This window comes from Typopeltis vanoorti, chromosome 11 (assembly GCF_054136105.1).
Source record: "Typopeltis vanoorti isolate ZY-2024b chromosome 11, IOZ_Tvanoo_1.0, whole genome shotgun sequence".
In the NCBI taxonomy this organism is placed as follows: Eukaryota; Metazoa; Arthropoda; class Arachnida; order Uropygi; family Thelyphonidae; genus Typopeltis; species Typopeltis vanoorti.
The window spans coordinates 74,987,188-75,005,532 of NC_143559.1; the positions used below are offsets into that span (position 1 = coordinate 74,987,188).

Sequence of the window (18,345 nt, forward strand, 5' to 3'; positions counted from 1 at the left end):
TCCTGCAGATTTGCGAGGAATTCTGCTGTACGAACGCAATCAAATCGTCTGCTAGGGATCTTTCTTCTTGCTACATCCTCGTAGTCACCATTGCAAGTCTCTAGTTCATACCTGATTGTTTTTACTGTATTCAGGGAGCATTGGGCAGCAGTCGAAATATCCTTATTTTGATGGCCGGCAAGAATCATCATGATACAAGTTATTCTCTTCCATGATTCAGGTGGGTTCCAGCTAGGTGTATTAAGTTTTAATAAAAATCTCTGGAGGAGATATTAATGGGAATAAATTTTTAACTTGGGTATATTGTATATTAGGATAACCAAGCTTTACAATGAGCTTTACCCACCTTTACAATGAGTTGCCCTGGTGTTGTACCATCTTTAGACTTGAACTTTGTTTCAGGCGCAAACTTAATTGTTTGCATACTTGGGATTAGGTGCTAAAATAACCAAGCATATAAAATTGCTTGGTTATCCTAATATACAATAAACCCAAGTTAAAAATTTATTCCCATCAATATCTCCTCCAGAGATTTTTATTAAAACTTAATACACCTTGTTGCAACTTATATAGGTAAAGTTGATAAGGCTTTGTATTACTAAAACCTTGGTATTTAGGGTCTAGCTACTCACTGAGGAGACCTCAAAAAAGGTTGAAACCGGTCTGGGTAGTGACCCCACCCATAATGCATTGCAGTATACATCTTCTAGTGAGATGTGCTTTACATTATGGGAAAATACTAAGAATAGTGATCAAAGCTTTACCCACCTTTACAATGAGTTGCCCTGGTGTTGTACCATCTTTAGACTTGAACTTTGTTTCAGGCGCAAACTTAATTGTTTGCATACTTGGGATTAGGTGCTAAAATAACCAAGCATATAAAATTGCTTGGTTATTCTAATATATATACTGTATATATATATATACAGTCGATTCCGCTTAATTGGGACACGTTGGGACTAATCCATTTTGGCCCAATTAAACGAACTAATAATAAATTCTAAAATAAAATATGTAATATACAGGTAAATGAATAAGTAGGTAAAAAAATAATAATTAGGTACCTATTTTAATGGTTTATTAAACCAAAATACAGAAAATATTTGTACTATAAATTGTGCAGAAAAAATAATGCATACATGATAACTTTTACAATTTCAAATTTTAATTCTGCAAAAATGCATTAAGTGTAGTCTGTCTTTTGCATTTGAAATTTTGCAGTTCTACAAAATCAGCACAGATATTCAGTGCGGATGTAGGGCTTCCTTCATTACCTTCCTGCATAAAATAATGCTGTAATTGACTTCTGGATCCTTTCCATCACGCTTTCTTTTGGATGTTCCTGGAATTTCTTTCTGTAATGTCCACTCCTCATGCAGTTGATTTTCTTGTTGTAGGAGACGCGCTATGGTAGATTTTGGTACACCAGTTATATCAGCAAGTTTACAATGGTTTGTATTTAATAGCTGGCTTTTAATTTTATCTAGCAAAGCAATTTTGCTTGAAAGTGTAAAATCATTTCTTGGCATCTTGGCAAAGATTTAAAAATTTTAAATAAAATTGACACAATAAATCGATATCGCTAGGTACGGTATATAGTAAGGGTAGATTCTTAAGCAGACTTCTACTTGCCAGATGCACGACAAAAGATAACCGATTTGCATCACGCTAGTGTTGCCAAATATTAGTGTACGTAGTGTTGCCATATTTTTGAAAAATCCATAAAATATATCAAAAATTGCTAAATTCCTTTTCAGCTACTGTCCCAGTTAAGCATTTAAATTATGTATTAATATGTTGGTTAGGTTTCCATTCTTTGAGATTTGGCCCAAAAAAGCGGCTGCCCCAATTAACCGGTGGCCCAATTAAACGGAATCGACTGTATTTTTTTTTTCCCAGTTATATTTAATTTACTTCTATAACATGTTACTGCACATATGTTGAGATTCCATTGTAATCATGCGCCCAAACTGTATGTTATTCCTAGTATTGTTTAAACTACTGTACTGATGATGTCCCAAGAAACTTGGGATGAAATATTTACGAGTTAAATAGTCATTACTGTGGTTATTACGTGTGTTTTTAGTGATGAATTCACCATAGGTTTCGTTATATAAAATAAAATTAAATTAAATTAAAAAAAAAAAAAAAAAAAAACTGTAGTTGCATGGAGTAATTTTCCTCATTGTGCTACTGTAGCTGCTTCAATAACTACATCTATCTTCTGAATGAAGTTTCTTTACTGATTTTGGAGATCCTTCCAACCCTTCTGGATGAAGAGGGGTGGCATTTTTCCAATTGGATTTCATCTGTTAAATAAGATTATGAACAATGGTGTGTTTGTTGTAGCTTCTGATGTTTTTTGTTTTTCTGTTCATGATTCTATGGTTTCTAAACCTGATTGGGGTTTCTTTAAGCCCCCTTCCCCCAATGAACAAGAGGATGAAAAATTATTAATTCTCAGGAGTTTGATTCAGTGCCGCAGCTTTCCACCCACCAAGGAGTCACACATGCATCCCACTCTCCAGCAAGCAACGACCATACTCAGAAGTGGAATACCAGTTAATTTCTTTAACACCTGTCTCATCAAACGATTTCATTGCAGATCTCGCTTTATGGATGGAGACATTGTTATGTTGAGACAGGAAAGGGCCTTTGCCAAACTGTTGCTATAAAGCTGGAAGCACAGAGTTGTCAAGAATATCATTATAGGCTGCAGGATTAAGATTCTCTGTCACTAGAGCTATGGATCAGCCCAAACGATGATGCTTCCTCCACAACACTTCACAGTTGGCACAACACATTCGGGCAGGTAGCATTCTCCTAGCATCTGCCAAAACCTAGACTCATTCGTTAAACTGTCAGATGGTGAAGCATGATTCATCACAGAGAATGTTTCTACACTGCTCCGAGTCCAATGAAGGCAAGCTTTACACCATTCCAACCAATGCTTGGCAATGTCCTTGTTGATGTTAGGCTTGTGTGTAGCTGCATGGTCATGGGAATTCGTTCTTCAGCTCCTGACAAATAGTTGTAGTGCTGGCATTGTTTGCAATGGCATTTTGGAAGTTGGTAGCAAGTATTTCAACTGAGGACAGACAGCCTCACCATGTACTTCAGCACTTGGTGATACTGCTCAGTAATTTTGTTGCCTACTAGGTTGCAATTGTGCTGTTGTTGTTCCTAGCTATTTCCACTTCACAATACCATCACTACCATCACTTTTAGTTGATCAGGGGAGATGCAGCAGGTTAGGAATTTCCCAAACTAAACTGTTGAAATGGTGGCATACTATGAAAGTGCCACACAGAAAGCCACTGAGCTGTTCAGTATGACCCATTTTGCTGTTCATATTTGTTTATGAAAATTGCAAGACTGTGCTTCTTTTTATACTTGTTTGGCCCCATGGTTGTGATGTATATAGCTTTATATATATATATATGTGTGTGTGTGTGTGTGTGTGTGTGTGTGCACGCCTCCATTAGGTTATGTAAGAACTGTCATTCTTCATATTACATGGATGTAGTAAGTGTTTCTGTTAATGGATGAATATTCTCTCTCTAATAATGGAAGGTAGGACAATATGTTTCTTAAGTTGAATTATCTCGCTCTTGTTAAAGAAAGGAACAAATGACTGACAAAAATTGCAGCAAAGATTAATTATTTGTGTTCTGTAGGTATTACTCTGCTTAGTCCATCCACAGAAAATTAACAGTATTGATAATTGTTTGAAGTTCTGCTTGAAATGCATTTCTATGATGGATCAATATGTTATATTGCACCTATGTTTTTTCACATTATAAGTTTATTTAATTTAGATTGGCTTAGAAAGTGTGAGAGTGAATTAAATTAGTTTAATGGCCTGTGAATATATTTTTACTGATGAGTTTGAATATATTTGATTCATTAATTTCTTTTGGTATACTTGGAGGAATTTCTTACTTCAGCAAGAATACTTTAGCTAAAAATTTCTCTTTGTTGAGTTGAACACTTGAGTCTGAGATCAGTAATAGCATTTCCTAAGGATGAACCTGGTTAGCATTTAACAAGATACACATAAAAACAAATCATCACCTTCTTCAGCACTCTCTACTCCTGCCCAACCCTCCCTCACAAAACCTGACCAAGAAAGCTTTTGCTTATTTCAGTCTCTACTGAAGATAAGGAAAAGGTTACTCCTCTTTAAAAATTTCCCTTTCATTCGTCTTCTGTTCATGCTCTCTTTCTTTTTTCAACAGTTTTATCTTTTTCTTCCTATTTATCCTTTAAGTTTCATTTTATTTTACTGTGAGTTGATCATTATATTTATTTTTCTATTTCAAGCACTGCCTTATATAGTTGTTCTTTTTTTTTATTTTTTTAACATAACTGCTACCACTTAATTTTCATCAGAACATTTCTTTGGACCATGCTGGTTAGAGAAAGAGAGAGAGATATTCTTTCTACATTAGAAATGGATCTCCATAAAAATACTCTGAGACCTCAGATAAGCAAGCAGTGACTGTTTAATTAGTTACTTTTTCTTTTTTTTTTACCCTTCAACTTTTTAACTTTTGTTTCCTTCTGTTTATATCAACTTAGCCTATTTTGACCATTTTTTTTTATTAGTCAGGTCAATTTAATCTTATTAAGAAACTTTTGCTGTAAAATATTGAATTGTTTAAATAATCAAGAATAGCAGTAAAATTCTAAAAGTTAACTAACAAAACCATTAAAACTATTTACCTGAAGAGTGATAAATTTTCTAAAATTCTGCTCATTGAAAGAAACATTACGAGCAACACAGCAAACTATATATGGACGGACTTCGTGTACTGTAGAAATAACAACTACTTCTGGAGTACTATCATTAACATATAACACCTTTATCTGATCTTGAAGCTGATCAATCTGAAAGTGTATATAAATCATCTATCATAAGTATATTTTAAAATTATACAAAAAACTTGGCTTCACACCAATTTACAACTTTTAGTTTACTATAAGACAAGAAATGTAGAGTTCAGCAAAAAAAAAAAGTTAATGGTATCCATTAAAATTAAGTTCCACTCAATATCTAAGTGGAAGCTTTTTTTTTTTGAAGCATCCTTTTATTTCTTTATACTAATTCTTGAAATGCTGAAGCTTACCAATGTTTAGGGAGCATAAATATAATTTTATTTAATATGTTTTCATCATCAGGAATTTAAAAATAAATAAATAAACAAACGTTACTATCACCAGTAAGTACAAGAAAATTAACTGAATGAAGAACTTTTTTTTTTCTTATGAACAGCATAATCAGCACAATTCTTTGTTAGAATTAATAATGCTACCCTTAAGAATCATTTAAAGAAAATAAATTTTTCAAATTATTTTGAAAAAAAAAAAAAAACACAGAAGTAATCCCCATTATGAGTCTTCATTAACCAAGCACTTCTATGCCCTAGGAATGGAAGAAAAAAGTCCCCAATTTACAGGATTTCCATTGCAATGAGTTCTAAATCATTTTCCCTACATATCTCCAATTTTATAATACTGCTGACTAGAATCAGTTTCTGCTAGAAGGTGATAACCACAGTACCGCTTTGCTAGGATTTAGAGAGCTTTGTTGTTTATTCTGCATATTAATTGTACTCATACAAATAAAACTTAAAAGAACTGGTAAGGCAGCTACTGTGCATAACCATACTAGCTATAGATTAAATGTTAAAATATATATTATTAAGTACAGCTAACCTTGTAACGCGGTACTTATTCAACGCAGTTGTGTCTGCCCATATCACACATGTAGTTATAAAAAGCGAATTTATATTAGGGGAACTACCCTTTAGCACGCATGTATGTCAATTGTTTATCGTATAAAGTGTTGATTGTTGAAAATTGTCTTCATTTTCTGCCAGGAAAGCGCATTAAAAATCATGACTGTGTTAATCTCAAGCTGAGCACTTTATTTTCTGGTGAGTTTTATAATTAATATGTAATGCTATTCAATACACTACAGTTATATGGTGTCAATGGGGAATTATATCAAGCAATACTTAGTCTTCATTTGAGTTGTAAGTCAGATTTAGAATTGAAGAAAGTACAGGAAGATGATTTAATGTTAAATCTGGGGTGAGACAAGGATGTACATTATCCCCTCTGTTATTCATTATCTATATGGATTACATTATGAATGAAAGTGGTATTAAACATGATATCAAAATTGGATATGTTAATGTCAGCTCTTTGCTTTATGCAGATGATGTTATACTTCTAAATAAATCCACTATAAGTCTGCAAGATTCCCAGACTAAATTGAATAACTGTTGTAATAAATATGGTATGAAGGTCAGCAATAAAAAGACAAAGACAATGAAAATAGGCAGAATAGTTGAAAATGTCAACTGCGTTATGAAAGGAGACCCTAGGGAATAAAACATTTCAGCTACTTAGGCATGATTTTTAGTGAAGATGGTAAATTAAATATGAAAATAGAAAGTAGAATCAACAAAGCTGGTATGGTAGGAAGTCAATTGAATAAATTGACTTCCTACCATACCAAATTCATATAGAATAAAAAAGAAATTAGTCGGAACACTAAATTAGCTGTATCAAAGACAGTGTTCAAACAAGTTTTAACTTATGGATCTGACAGAGCTGGGTCAGAAGTAAAACACTTGACCAAAGACTAGAGACCGCAGATATGAACGTCCTGAGAAAGATTAGAAGCATGAACAGATGGCATCAATGGCAATATCATATTAAAAATGAGAATATTAGGAAAAAACTTGACATTGTCAGCATCCAGGAATGCGTTAGCAGAGCTAATCTCAGGCGATATGTCACAGAATGGGCAAGGAAAGATTAGCAAAACAAGTGTTCTCTGCCAGGTTGGCAGGAAAATGACCCAGAGAAAGACCAAGATATAGGTGGATTGATACGGCAAAAAGTGCCTTAGACGATAGAAATATAAGATCTGATAATGTTGGAGGTCTTGACAAGTAACAAACTGATTTGGAGGAAAATTGTAGATAGGAAGTTAGTAATGATGTAAATTTTTCATGTAGTACTATCATATCCTGTACACCCCTTGAGGGTACATGCAGGAATTTGATGATGACGATATGTAATGCTCTTTTTATGTAAAAAATTTATTTTTGTAGTAATGGCTACTTGAACTGCAACGAAAGGGAAAAACCAACATTGAAAAGAAAATTCTTTTTTTTTTTTTTTGAAGCAAAAATTAAAATCTTGGATTGGTTGAAAAATGGAGAAAAACAAGGAGTTGTTGCAAGGACTATGAATTTAAATGAATCGATATGACTTAGTTCGGCACCCACCTCCAGTGGATGCAGAGATAAGTCGTATAATAAACGTCACACACATTCTTGCGATATGGTTGGAAACGAAATTAGTGAATTAATTGATGGGAAACAGATTTAAACAAGGAGGAACTGATACAGTTAATAGATGACATCGAACCAAATGACGTGGAAAGTTCTACTGAAGATTCTAATTGTGATGAATCCGTTAAAGAATTCAGTTTAAATAAATTAAAGGGATTGGACTTGGCAAGAAAGTTAGGAAGTTATTTTACTGATAATGATCCCTCAGCACTCTTCACGAGAATTCACAAGAACAATTGGATCAGTGGCAGCCGTACATAAGCAGTGTGACACCCCCAAGGAAAAAATTAAATTTTGTTTATGTTTATAAATAATAACAATGCTTACAACATTATATAAATGCAGTACAATATGTTAAAGGTTGCAGCTTATGTTCTGACATTGATTGAATAGTTAATAATTGGAATTGTTTGATTAACGCTTTAGATTACGAAACAAATGCACTGCAATCTAATAATGCCGATATTCGTTTGCTCTTGTTATTGCACATTACGTCATTCCAACTGTAACTACTGAAAGGGCAGTGTTTTTTTAGTAAGCTTACGCACCCTGTGTGTGCCTGGTGAACTATTTTTTGTAAATCTTATTTTATTTGGTTAAAATAACATAATTATTTATTATAGATACAAGGCTGAATTATGACGAGTGTCACTGTTGAAAATATGAAAAGAATAATATTTTTTCAATTATTGTTACACAAAACAAATGCACTGCAATCTAACGCCGATATTCTTTTGCTGTCGTTGCACATTACGTCATTAGATATACTGCCGCTTGGGCAGTGTATCTTATGCCTGCGCTCATTATTTCTGCGAGATATGAAACGTTTATTATTGGCGCGTGTTCGTGGTGAGCTATTTTTTGTAAATCTTATTTTATTTTGTTAAAATAACATAATTATTTATTTATTATAGATACAAGGCTGAATTATGATGAGTGTCACTGTTGAAAATATGAAAAGAATAATATTTTTTCAATTATCGTTACAAGAAACAAATGCACTTGTTATTGCTATTGATACGAAACTTTTATTATTGGTGTTTGTTCATGGTGAGGATGAAATATTTTTAATAAAGCAATTTTCAATATGAAAATTTATTTATAAATTCGTTACTGATTAGGGAAAAAAAGTTATTTATTATTTTTTTTTTTTGTATATGCAACAATCCCACTTAAAATTTTCACCTGCTGCCACTGAATTGGATATTTGTCTAGCTCCATATTATGAACTAAAAATTATACCATAGTGGTAAGCAAGGTTTTATTACTGACTTCTTGATAACTAAAGCAACCGAAGTATGCAATGAGAATTATACTGATGATGTCCGAGAGATTTCAAGTGATGATGACATCAGGCCACTCGTAAATAAAGAACATCTACAAAATGTTCATTTTGAAGACTGTGATGAAGATTAAAATATGCACTTCGTTTTTTGTCTGAAACATTTATGCATTATTATTATTATTATTATTATTATATCACACCTCCAGGGAGTCCAAAGACTCATTGAGGGAGGGCATCAACTCTACAACTCCAGGTCTCACTACTCCACCAACCTTCATCATCTAACACCAATGCCATCTACCGCCGACCATCACTAGTTCTTTCACAGACAATCACAAACATCCATGCTCACAGCAGGATTCAAACCTGCAGCCTTTTGGCTGGAGAGCGGATACGCTATGTGCAATTATATGCAATGAAGTTACGTACAATTTGTAACTTTCATAATTTTATACTATGTATTTGTTTCATAATTTATATTTTCTTAACTTACATGAATTACCTGAAGTAAATAAAAATATTTTTTGTCCGATATGTCATTGTTGTTTACATAAAAAAAAAAAAAAAAAAAAAAAGATTTCGGAACATAACCCTACTTTTTCTATATGATCTCATTTTCGCATAACGTAATTTATATAATGCGTCATTTCTAAGGAACCTAACCAAGTTATACGAGCGTTACCTGTGTAAACAAAGTAAGGAAGCAAGTGATAGATAATGTCCATATTCTCAGCATGCTAGAAACAATTCATGCTGTTCTTAAGAATGCTCAATTATGATACAAATGTTATAACAATGCTGAAGCATCCTGAAGTAAAACTTACATAAAGAAGTGATAATACAATGGAGATTAAGGTTGGTGCAACATTGACTCATTTACTGATGAATGATTTTTTTTGTTGTTGTGAGATAAATGGACTATAATAAGACAGAATGAACATGGTATGAGAGTGGTATATGAAGGATGAGTTGTGAGTGAATTGAATAATAAGTGACTGAGAGGAAGACAGCAGAGTGCAGAGGGACAAATGAAGAGTATTAGTGAAGCAGAATTGACCTGATGGTTGCAGAGAAAGGTAAGGCAGTTACAGATTAAAAGCAGGATGAAGAAAGCTGCCAATGAAAGAGAAGATCAAGAATAATGGCAGCAGATTACTGGGATGGAGGATAACAGAGAATAGATAATAGATGTTAAAACAGTAGATGCTGAATGCATGTTAGGGGAAAAATGGGAAGAGTGATGATGGAGACTGTATAGAGGAGAAGATCAGGATGACATTGTAACATTCTTGTTATCATCCTCATCGATTATCAATCTGTCAACATAACATTTATTTTTATGGAAGTTTTTTTACTTGGCTATGCTACTAATCATATAGTAGCAGCATAGCCAAGTGAAAAAACTTGGATAAAGGATAAAACCCAATACATAATTAGTGTCAACATAACACTTTTGCAACTAAAAGTATCTTTAGTTCCCAATCAACTACATTTTAATGCCAACAGGAATTTCTGGATAAAGTGAATGCAAAAGCACTATGTTTCTAATACAGACAGCCCCTGAGTTATGACCACCTGTATTTACAACCATCCCATATGTTCATGCTGTATTTAGTTCTACAAGAAAACATCTACTGTAGTATGTTTGGCTTACAGCTATAGAGTATGACATCTATGGTGGAAAACTGTTACTTGCATCAATACAGTATATGGTGATCGTTGTGGGGGAGGGATGATTTTCACTATATTTAAGCAAATTAATAATTATGTAGGTACTTTTTATTATAATTTGGCTTAAATATAGTTTCAATATTATCATTATTATTATAGGGAAACTCCAAGGAGTCCTTATACTCATCAAGAGAGGCCCTAAGCATCATGTCAAGAACTATCCAACATTTGTGCAGTATCTATCATACTTTGCTTTGAACTCATTCACAGTCATGGCACCCACAACAGACTCTGGCAACCTATTCCACTCATTCACTATTCTCCAAGCAAAAAACCTAGTTCTAACAGCCTTGGCTAATCAGCCCGAGTTTTAACACCCTCGTGTGTTAATCTCGTAAAAAAACCCTCAGTAATTTGTATGCCTCAATCATATCATCCCCTTTACCGCTTATCAACCAGTTTCTGTAACCCACAAATCTTCAACCTGTTCTTGTAAAGTTCATTCCATAGACCTGCTACCATCTTGGTCACTCACCTCTGGATCCTCTCCATCTCTTTTCACCAAGAAACCCTGATCTGCATGCAGTAGTCAAGATGGGAGTCTTATCAGGGCTTAATAAAGAGGAACAATAACCTGCTTGTCAAAGTATTCTTCAGTAACCAAGTGATCTGATGAGTGGCTAATCTATCCAAATCATCCTGCAAAATTTTCACATCATCTGTATTAATTATTGCTCTACCCAACTTTGAATCATCGGCAAATAACTGAACAGTCCCTCTCAAATCCCTTCCTGTATCATCAATGAACAAATTAAACAGCAGTGGTCCAAGAACAGAACCCTGCTGCATGCCACTAGCCACAAGCTTTCCTTTGGACTCTACTTCTGAATCAATTACTCTTTATATCTCTCTCCTATCCATCTCACCAACCCTATATCCATCCCCATGTGCTGCAGTTTACTGATTAGAATTCGTGTGGTATCCTGTCAAAGGTCTTTGCAAAGTCCAGCAGTATCACTGTAAACCTTACCTTTATCCAACTCAGTTGTCATTGTATTATAAAACATGAGCAAATTACTGAAGCATGACTTACTCTTCACAAAATCATGCTGCCCCCAATACAGTATCCCATTTCCATCTATCCATTCCTGTATGACTCTTGACAAACTTCTCCAATACTTAACAACTCCTGATATGCCAATCAATCAGTAATTTGCTACATCAGTCTTGGCGCCTCCTTTATGCAAAGGAACTATTTTCCCCTCTTTCCACTCCCTCGGGACCCAGTGCCCTTTACCATATCGTTTATTCGTGGTCTCACCCCAGAGCTGAGACTTAGAATAAACAATATGGTCAAGGGCACTGACAATTCCCTCGCTGCTTCATGTAAAACTCTACCATCAAATCCCACAGCCGTATTCACATTAAGGTTCTGTAATATGCAGTGGCAGCTCGTGGCTTGAAATCGTGGGGGTGCTGCAACTTTCAAAATATGCATACACACTGTAAGTACAGTATATATGTGTTTGGATAAAATATCAAAATTATGGTAAAAATTTAAAAAAAACTACCGCGTATAATGTGAAAATTTATGGTAAAAAATACTACTTAAAGTTAGGGGTTCGCATTATATGCGAACCCTAAAAAATATAACATCTTATTAGACTTGCACACACAATATATACTACCTAATGCCTATGCAACCAAATCTATTTGACCCACTCGCATTCGGCGACCGAGTGCGCATTGTATCTGCGCATAAAGCTACTTACATTACTGGCTTTATGCGCAGATACGATGTGCGCTCCGTCGTCAAATGATAGAGCACAATTAGGTATCTCAGTTTAACCATAGTTCATTTTAAATATTATTCGTTAAACAAACCTAGCCTGAAAATGAGCCAACAGAAATGTAAACGTTCATCGTTTGAAGCAGGATTTAAATTGATTGTCATGCAGTTTGCAGAAGAACATAATAACAGTGTTGCTATGAGAGAATATAGTGTAGCAGACAATAATATTAGACTTTGGTGTAAGCAAAAAGACAGTCCTGAAAAAATCTCCAAAACGAAACGTGCCCGTCGTGGAGATGTAGCATCCTTTCCAGAACTCGAAGAAGAGCTAAATGAATGGATTTTGATGCAACAACAAGATGGCATTATAGTAACAAGAAATGTAATTCGTTTTCAAGCTCTACAACTCAAGAATGGTACATTCAAGGACACACCAGGTATTTCATCTTTTCTTGCTTCGCCTGGGTGGTGCAACAGATTTATGGAAAGCAAAGCATTAACATTATGACACCAAACAAAAATTGCGGAGAAGTCACCAAAGCAGCTTGAAGAAAAAGTGCAGTCCTTCAATAAATTTATTATAAATTACAGAAGTGTCATGGATATGAACTTTCCCAAATTGGCAATATGGATGAGATGCCCATGTACTTTGATATGCCTGGGAATCAAACAGTAAACTCAGTTGGTGAAAAGGGTGTCTTCATAAAAACAACGAGACATGAAAAAACGCATTTTACCGTTGTTCTAGCATGCATGGCAGACGGAACCAAATTAAAGCCAACAGCGATATTTAAAAGGAAGAAAATTCCGAAGGATATGAAATTTCCACCTGGTTTAATTGTTCGTGCCAATCAAAAAGGTTGGATGGATAAAGAAGGTGTACAATTGTGGCTGGATCAAGTATGGAACATACGTCCAGGTAGCTTGTTACGTCAACAAAGCATGCTAGTCTGGGATATGTTCCGGGCGCATTTAACAGAGGCAAGCAAAGAGAAAGCACGTGAGCTACTTACAGACCTAACAGTCATACCGGGTGGTCTAACTTCCGTTTTGCAGCCGCTTGATGTCAGCTTGAATAAGCCATTTAAAGCTTACTTATGTGAAAAAAGAAGAGAATGGATGTCATCTGGTTTGGTGAAGATGACAAAGGGTGGGAATTTTCATAATCCTGAGATCACCCTAGTCACTAGCTGGGTTAAAGAAGCATGGGATTCGATACCATCTGAAATATGGAATAAGTAATTCAATGGATGGATCCAAAGATCACGTCATATACGAAAGCGAGGATGATGCACAACAAAATGGAGAACATGAAGACGATGACAACAACTGCAACACTGAAGACGCAATCCCTACAGATGAATTTATAAATGAAATGTTTGATGACTCAAAAGATGAAGAGGAATTTAAAGGATTTTGACATTTTGTTTTAAAATAAATATTTCTTTCGTCAATTCGTATTGTATTATTTATAATGTTATGGAACAAGATTAACAGATCGCATTATACGTGGACATGACATTTTAGGCCTAGTTTTCAAACAAAATTTCTAGTTCGCATTATACATGATAATATATGGTAAACATGAAAAAATATTGTTTATTATCAATAAAATTATACAGTTTGGTATAATTCAAAATTACTTAAAAATAAAATATATTCTTCTTATTTTGTTTCATGAAAAAATATTGTTTATTATCGATAAAATTATACAGTTTGGTATAATTCAAAATTACTTAAAAATAAAATATATTCTTCTTGCTTTGTTTCATGAAAAAATATTGTTTATTATCGATAAAATTATAGTTTAGTATAATTCAAAATTACTTAAAAATAAAATCCATTCCTTTAATTGTAATGTCAAATATTTAAAGAGACAGAGTAAACACGATAAGTACTATGAACACTCTACTACTGGCGCAAACTGCATATAAACAACAATGGAACTGCACGACAGACAGTGCCGCGTTAAGCTAATAGCTCGCATCTCACTATGATGTGCATATGCTTACACATGTAGCAATATAACACTGTGGTAAATACTGTGCTGCTAGCATCCTTCTCCCTCCTAAGTACTACAAGATGGATTGTTATTATTTTTTATACAAAATAAGAAAATTGTATAGGATTGTTGATGATAAAATTAAATATTACAAGCAAATATAAATAAATTAATAAATATATTTATATATTGAGAAAAATTGTGGGTGCTGCAGTTCCGCAGTGCCTATGCACGAGCCACCCATGGTAATATGCTATGCAACTTCATTTCATTTATCTCAGTTCCCATATAAGCTTTTGCCTCTCTGATTCCAACAATATCACCACCTGGATGATATACTCTTGCAAAGTGTTCACTTAGTAATTCTACTATTTTGACTGATTCAGTTACCACCCTACCATTGGCATTGGTTAAAATCATTCTGTCATATATGTTCTTTCTTTTACTTGCAGCATATTGAAAGAACTGTTTGGGATTCTCTTTAGCCTGCATTGCTAACTTACTTTCATAATCTGTTTTTGCCTTTCTTGCCACACTAGTTACCCTTCTGGCCTGTGCCTCGTACTGTTCATGTGCCTGCAAGTCCACCTTTCTCCTTAAATTCCCTTCACAATTGTTTCTTTTTTTGCAGCTCCAGCTCAATGATGATATTCATCCATTTGACTTCCACTTGATTTACTCTCCTGACTCTAGGTATGCAGTCTGCCATTACCTCCCTCAAACATTCCTTTACCACATCGCATGCATTATCAACATTCAACCTTTGCAGTTTCACATGCCTTGAAACCAATCCAAGCAATCTCCTAAGCTTGTCATACTTACCAGTCCTGTACTTCTGCATATACCTCATCCACACATTTGGCCACCTCCCAGGTCAAGACCATATGATCACTCTCACCAATTAGTGGCAATGGTCATATTTGTTGTAGACAAATTCTCAGATGCAATTACTAGATCGAGCACTCTCGAACCCCTAATATATTCCATTACATGCTGTCTCATGTAATTATCCCTTTGCATAAGATCCAATTCCTTCCTCCCATGTGTCCTCTCCTCCTCCTAATCTATGTTCCCAAAGTTGAAATTCCCCATAATAATTACCTGTCCTCCACTCATTGAGTCTATTTGCCAATACACACTATCTCCATCATCTTTTCCATCTCCTGGTCTATAGAAGCAGCATCCAACTGTATATTTCATTCTGCTGGTCTCAACCTCATACCAGATAGCCTCAAATGTGCTATTTTCACTGGAAGCAGTTGAACTTTTGCTCTCTTTGATTGCAGTTCATCAGCTATCATCAATAATTCTCACCCCCAATTCTTTTCTCTCTATCCTTCCTGAACACACTATCCCACCATCTATATCATCTTCTGTTAGCCATGTCTCACTAATGCCAATAACCTTTGGCCAGGATAAGCCAACCAATGTCAAAAATTCCTCCTGCTTGTTGCAAGTGCTCCTGGCATTAGTGTAGATATAATGCAAAAGCCCCTTAGGCCCACTGCTATCCTGACACTTTATACTAACTATCCCATTCTGGTTTGTTACTAGTGGGTGGTAACTTAGGCACATTCTTACACTCAACTGCCTCACTGATGTCTGCATATCCACTCAACAGCTTATCCCTCCCACCACCAAAAAAAAAAAAAAAAAGCTCTAATTTCCCTGATTCTGCACATCCAATTTCACTTCATTCAACAGCTCTTTTTCCAGTCTCCAAACACCAAATCCATTCAGATGCAAACCTTGTATAAGTCCTTTTGCCCATCAAAATCACTCCACATATCCACAAACTCCTATGCATCGAGTCATTCACTATTTTAGCCCTCCTCAATTCTACTCTGTCATACTGCGGCAACAGACTCGCTATCATAACTCTCTCTCTCTTTTCTTCTGCTACTTCCAATAATTCTTTCATGTATCTCTCATGCCATACTTTTCTCCTTTTAAATCATCCGTTCCAGCCACTACAATCATTTCTTTCATCCTACTATTTTGTGCTCTATTAGTCTAATGAACATCATTAACCTTCACATCTGGAAAGCACGATTTTGTCAAACTCTCATCAATCATACCTTTTATACATGAATCGACGTACAACACTTGCTCCTTGATTTTTCTTTTGCTTTTTTTTCAAGCCCTCATTTTTCTTATCTTGCATTTCTTTCTTTCTATTATCAGATGATCCACTCACAAAACATTTTTGCATTTGCTCCAGTTCATATTTCACCCTATGTACCACTCAGTGCAGCCAACTCTTCATTCTTTACATTAGTCATACTATTCTTTCATTCAACACTTTTACACTCCTCCCCCTACACTCTTGCATTCTTTCACTAGGTTTCATTTCCTTTCTGTTTCTTTCATTTATGTTAACTTTTATCTTTTCAATCTGCTTCACATTTATTGCCTCGTGGTCTAATGTAATAAGCTTTAATAAGCTAGGTAAAATATGGAAAAATAATAAAATCTCCAAACCTCTAAATAAAATAAAATTATATAAGACAATTATAATACCCACTGTGATACATGCTTCAGAAACTTGGACACTCAGGAAGACAGAGATATGGAGGCTTTCGAGATGAAATGTCTCAGAATGTCTTCCCTTGTCTTATCTGTAAGACAAGATCTAAAATATACAGATTCATTAACCCGGCATTAGTAAGGTGGGAAAATGTAACAAAAGTGGTGGTGGTGGGGGGGGGTCCCACACTAAACTTGCTTGCATGCAACAGCCTGTCGTCTATGGCATTGAGTAGTGGATTATGAGAGGGAGAAGCTATACTGAAGCATGACTCACTGCCATGCGTTAAAAAGTTATAGTTAATTTAAAATCTTTGGGGGGGGGTCTGTGACACCCCACCTTATTAATGCCGAGTTAATAGAAAAGATCAAAAGAAAACAACTTCAATGGTACGGACATGTAGAAAGAATGCCATCAAAAAGACAACCTCGCTTTGTATGCAAGATTAAAAGAAAAAAGAAAACGAAAGACCAAGAACTAAATGGATAACATCAATAAAGTCAAATCTGGATTACAAACATACAGACAGTACACCAGCCATGCAAGAAACCGAGACTCCTGGAGGTTGTTGTGGAAACAAGGAAGACTCAACCCATCTGTGACGGAAGAGGGCAGTAAGTAAGTAAGGTCTAATATTATATATCACACTTCCTACAGATCCATACCTTCCCTCGCCTCCCATCCATTCTCTCCACAAACACATTCCTTACACTCTGTCACACATACATATTACACTCATAGGATCGAATCGATTTTGAAGTCTATTTTGTTGATGCTACTTGATTTTTGCAGTGCTTGCCTAGTCTCACCAGTCGAAGTCCAGGTGGTTGACCACATGAGTACCGCCATTGCATTCTGTTTAATAAATAATAAATCTAACAATTTAATGACTCATGCAGACACACTTTGTTCTCAAAAATAAATAGTACAACACAAAAATTAAAGAAATATTGCTGATTATTACTCAAAATACACTTATCTTTTCCGGAGCTTCTTACCAACACTATACATTACAGCCCGCTAGCCCAATACACCAACCAAATACAGGATTTCCCTCTTAATTACTGGTTTCTCTATCATGAAATTGATCCCGCCCCCCCTCCATCTACATAATTTTGGTTTCCATGGAAACATGTCATAACTTGTGGAGTGGCTCTTCCTCCAAGATCAAATATAGAACAAGATATTCTGTCCCTGCTTGTCATAAATGTGTTAATTCTATTATATTATTTTCGACTTCTGCTACTAGGTCAAAGCCTCTGGAGCTCAATCAATTTTAATTATGCACTTTGGTTTAAAAAATCTAGGTTCAAGCCCCATCTAGGATGTGAAGAACTTTGATCAGGTGAGTCTCGTACAGAGCGATCAAGTTGTTTTTTTTTCACCTGGAAACTCAGATTTTTCATCCCACAAAACAGGCAAACTGGCCAGAACACACGCAATTATGCAAACATAGGACACTACAGGAATAAGGATTAACCAACCCAATTTCGTGAGATCTGGTTTCGAATCTACACATAAGAATAAAACAGAAAAGGAAAGGATGCTGGGTTGTAAAGTCTAAATGATGACTGCAGTACAACAAAATCTTTTGGTCTGATTTTTTTTGGTTGCATTATTTCTTTATGTAAATGACCAGCAAGCAAAAAAAAGCAATTCTTCTAGTGGTGTAGTATAGAAAGATAACTGATTTAGAAA

The 18,345-nt window shown here is 35.0% G+C and overlaps 1 protein-coding gene across 1 annotated transcript in view; it reads right to left on the reverse strand.

Annotated features, from left to right (window-relative positions):
- The window catches only part of LOC150101748 (leucine-rich repeat-containing protein 47-like), a 76,231-nt gene that overhangs the window by 49,958 nt on the left and 7,928 nt on the right, over nucleotides 1-18,345 (reverse strand). The window contains exon 2 of the mRNA XM_090400292.1: nucleotides 4,726-4,890. Within this exon, the coding sequence (XP_090256418.1) occupies nucleotides 4,726-4,890 (165 nt within the window). The remainder of the gene's footprint in view (nucleotides 1-4,725; nucleotides 4,891-18,345) is intronic.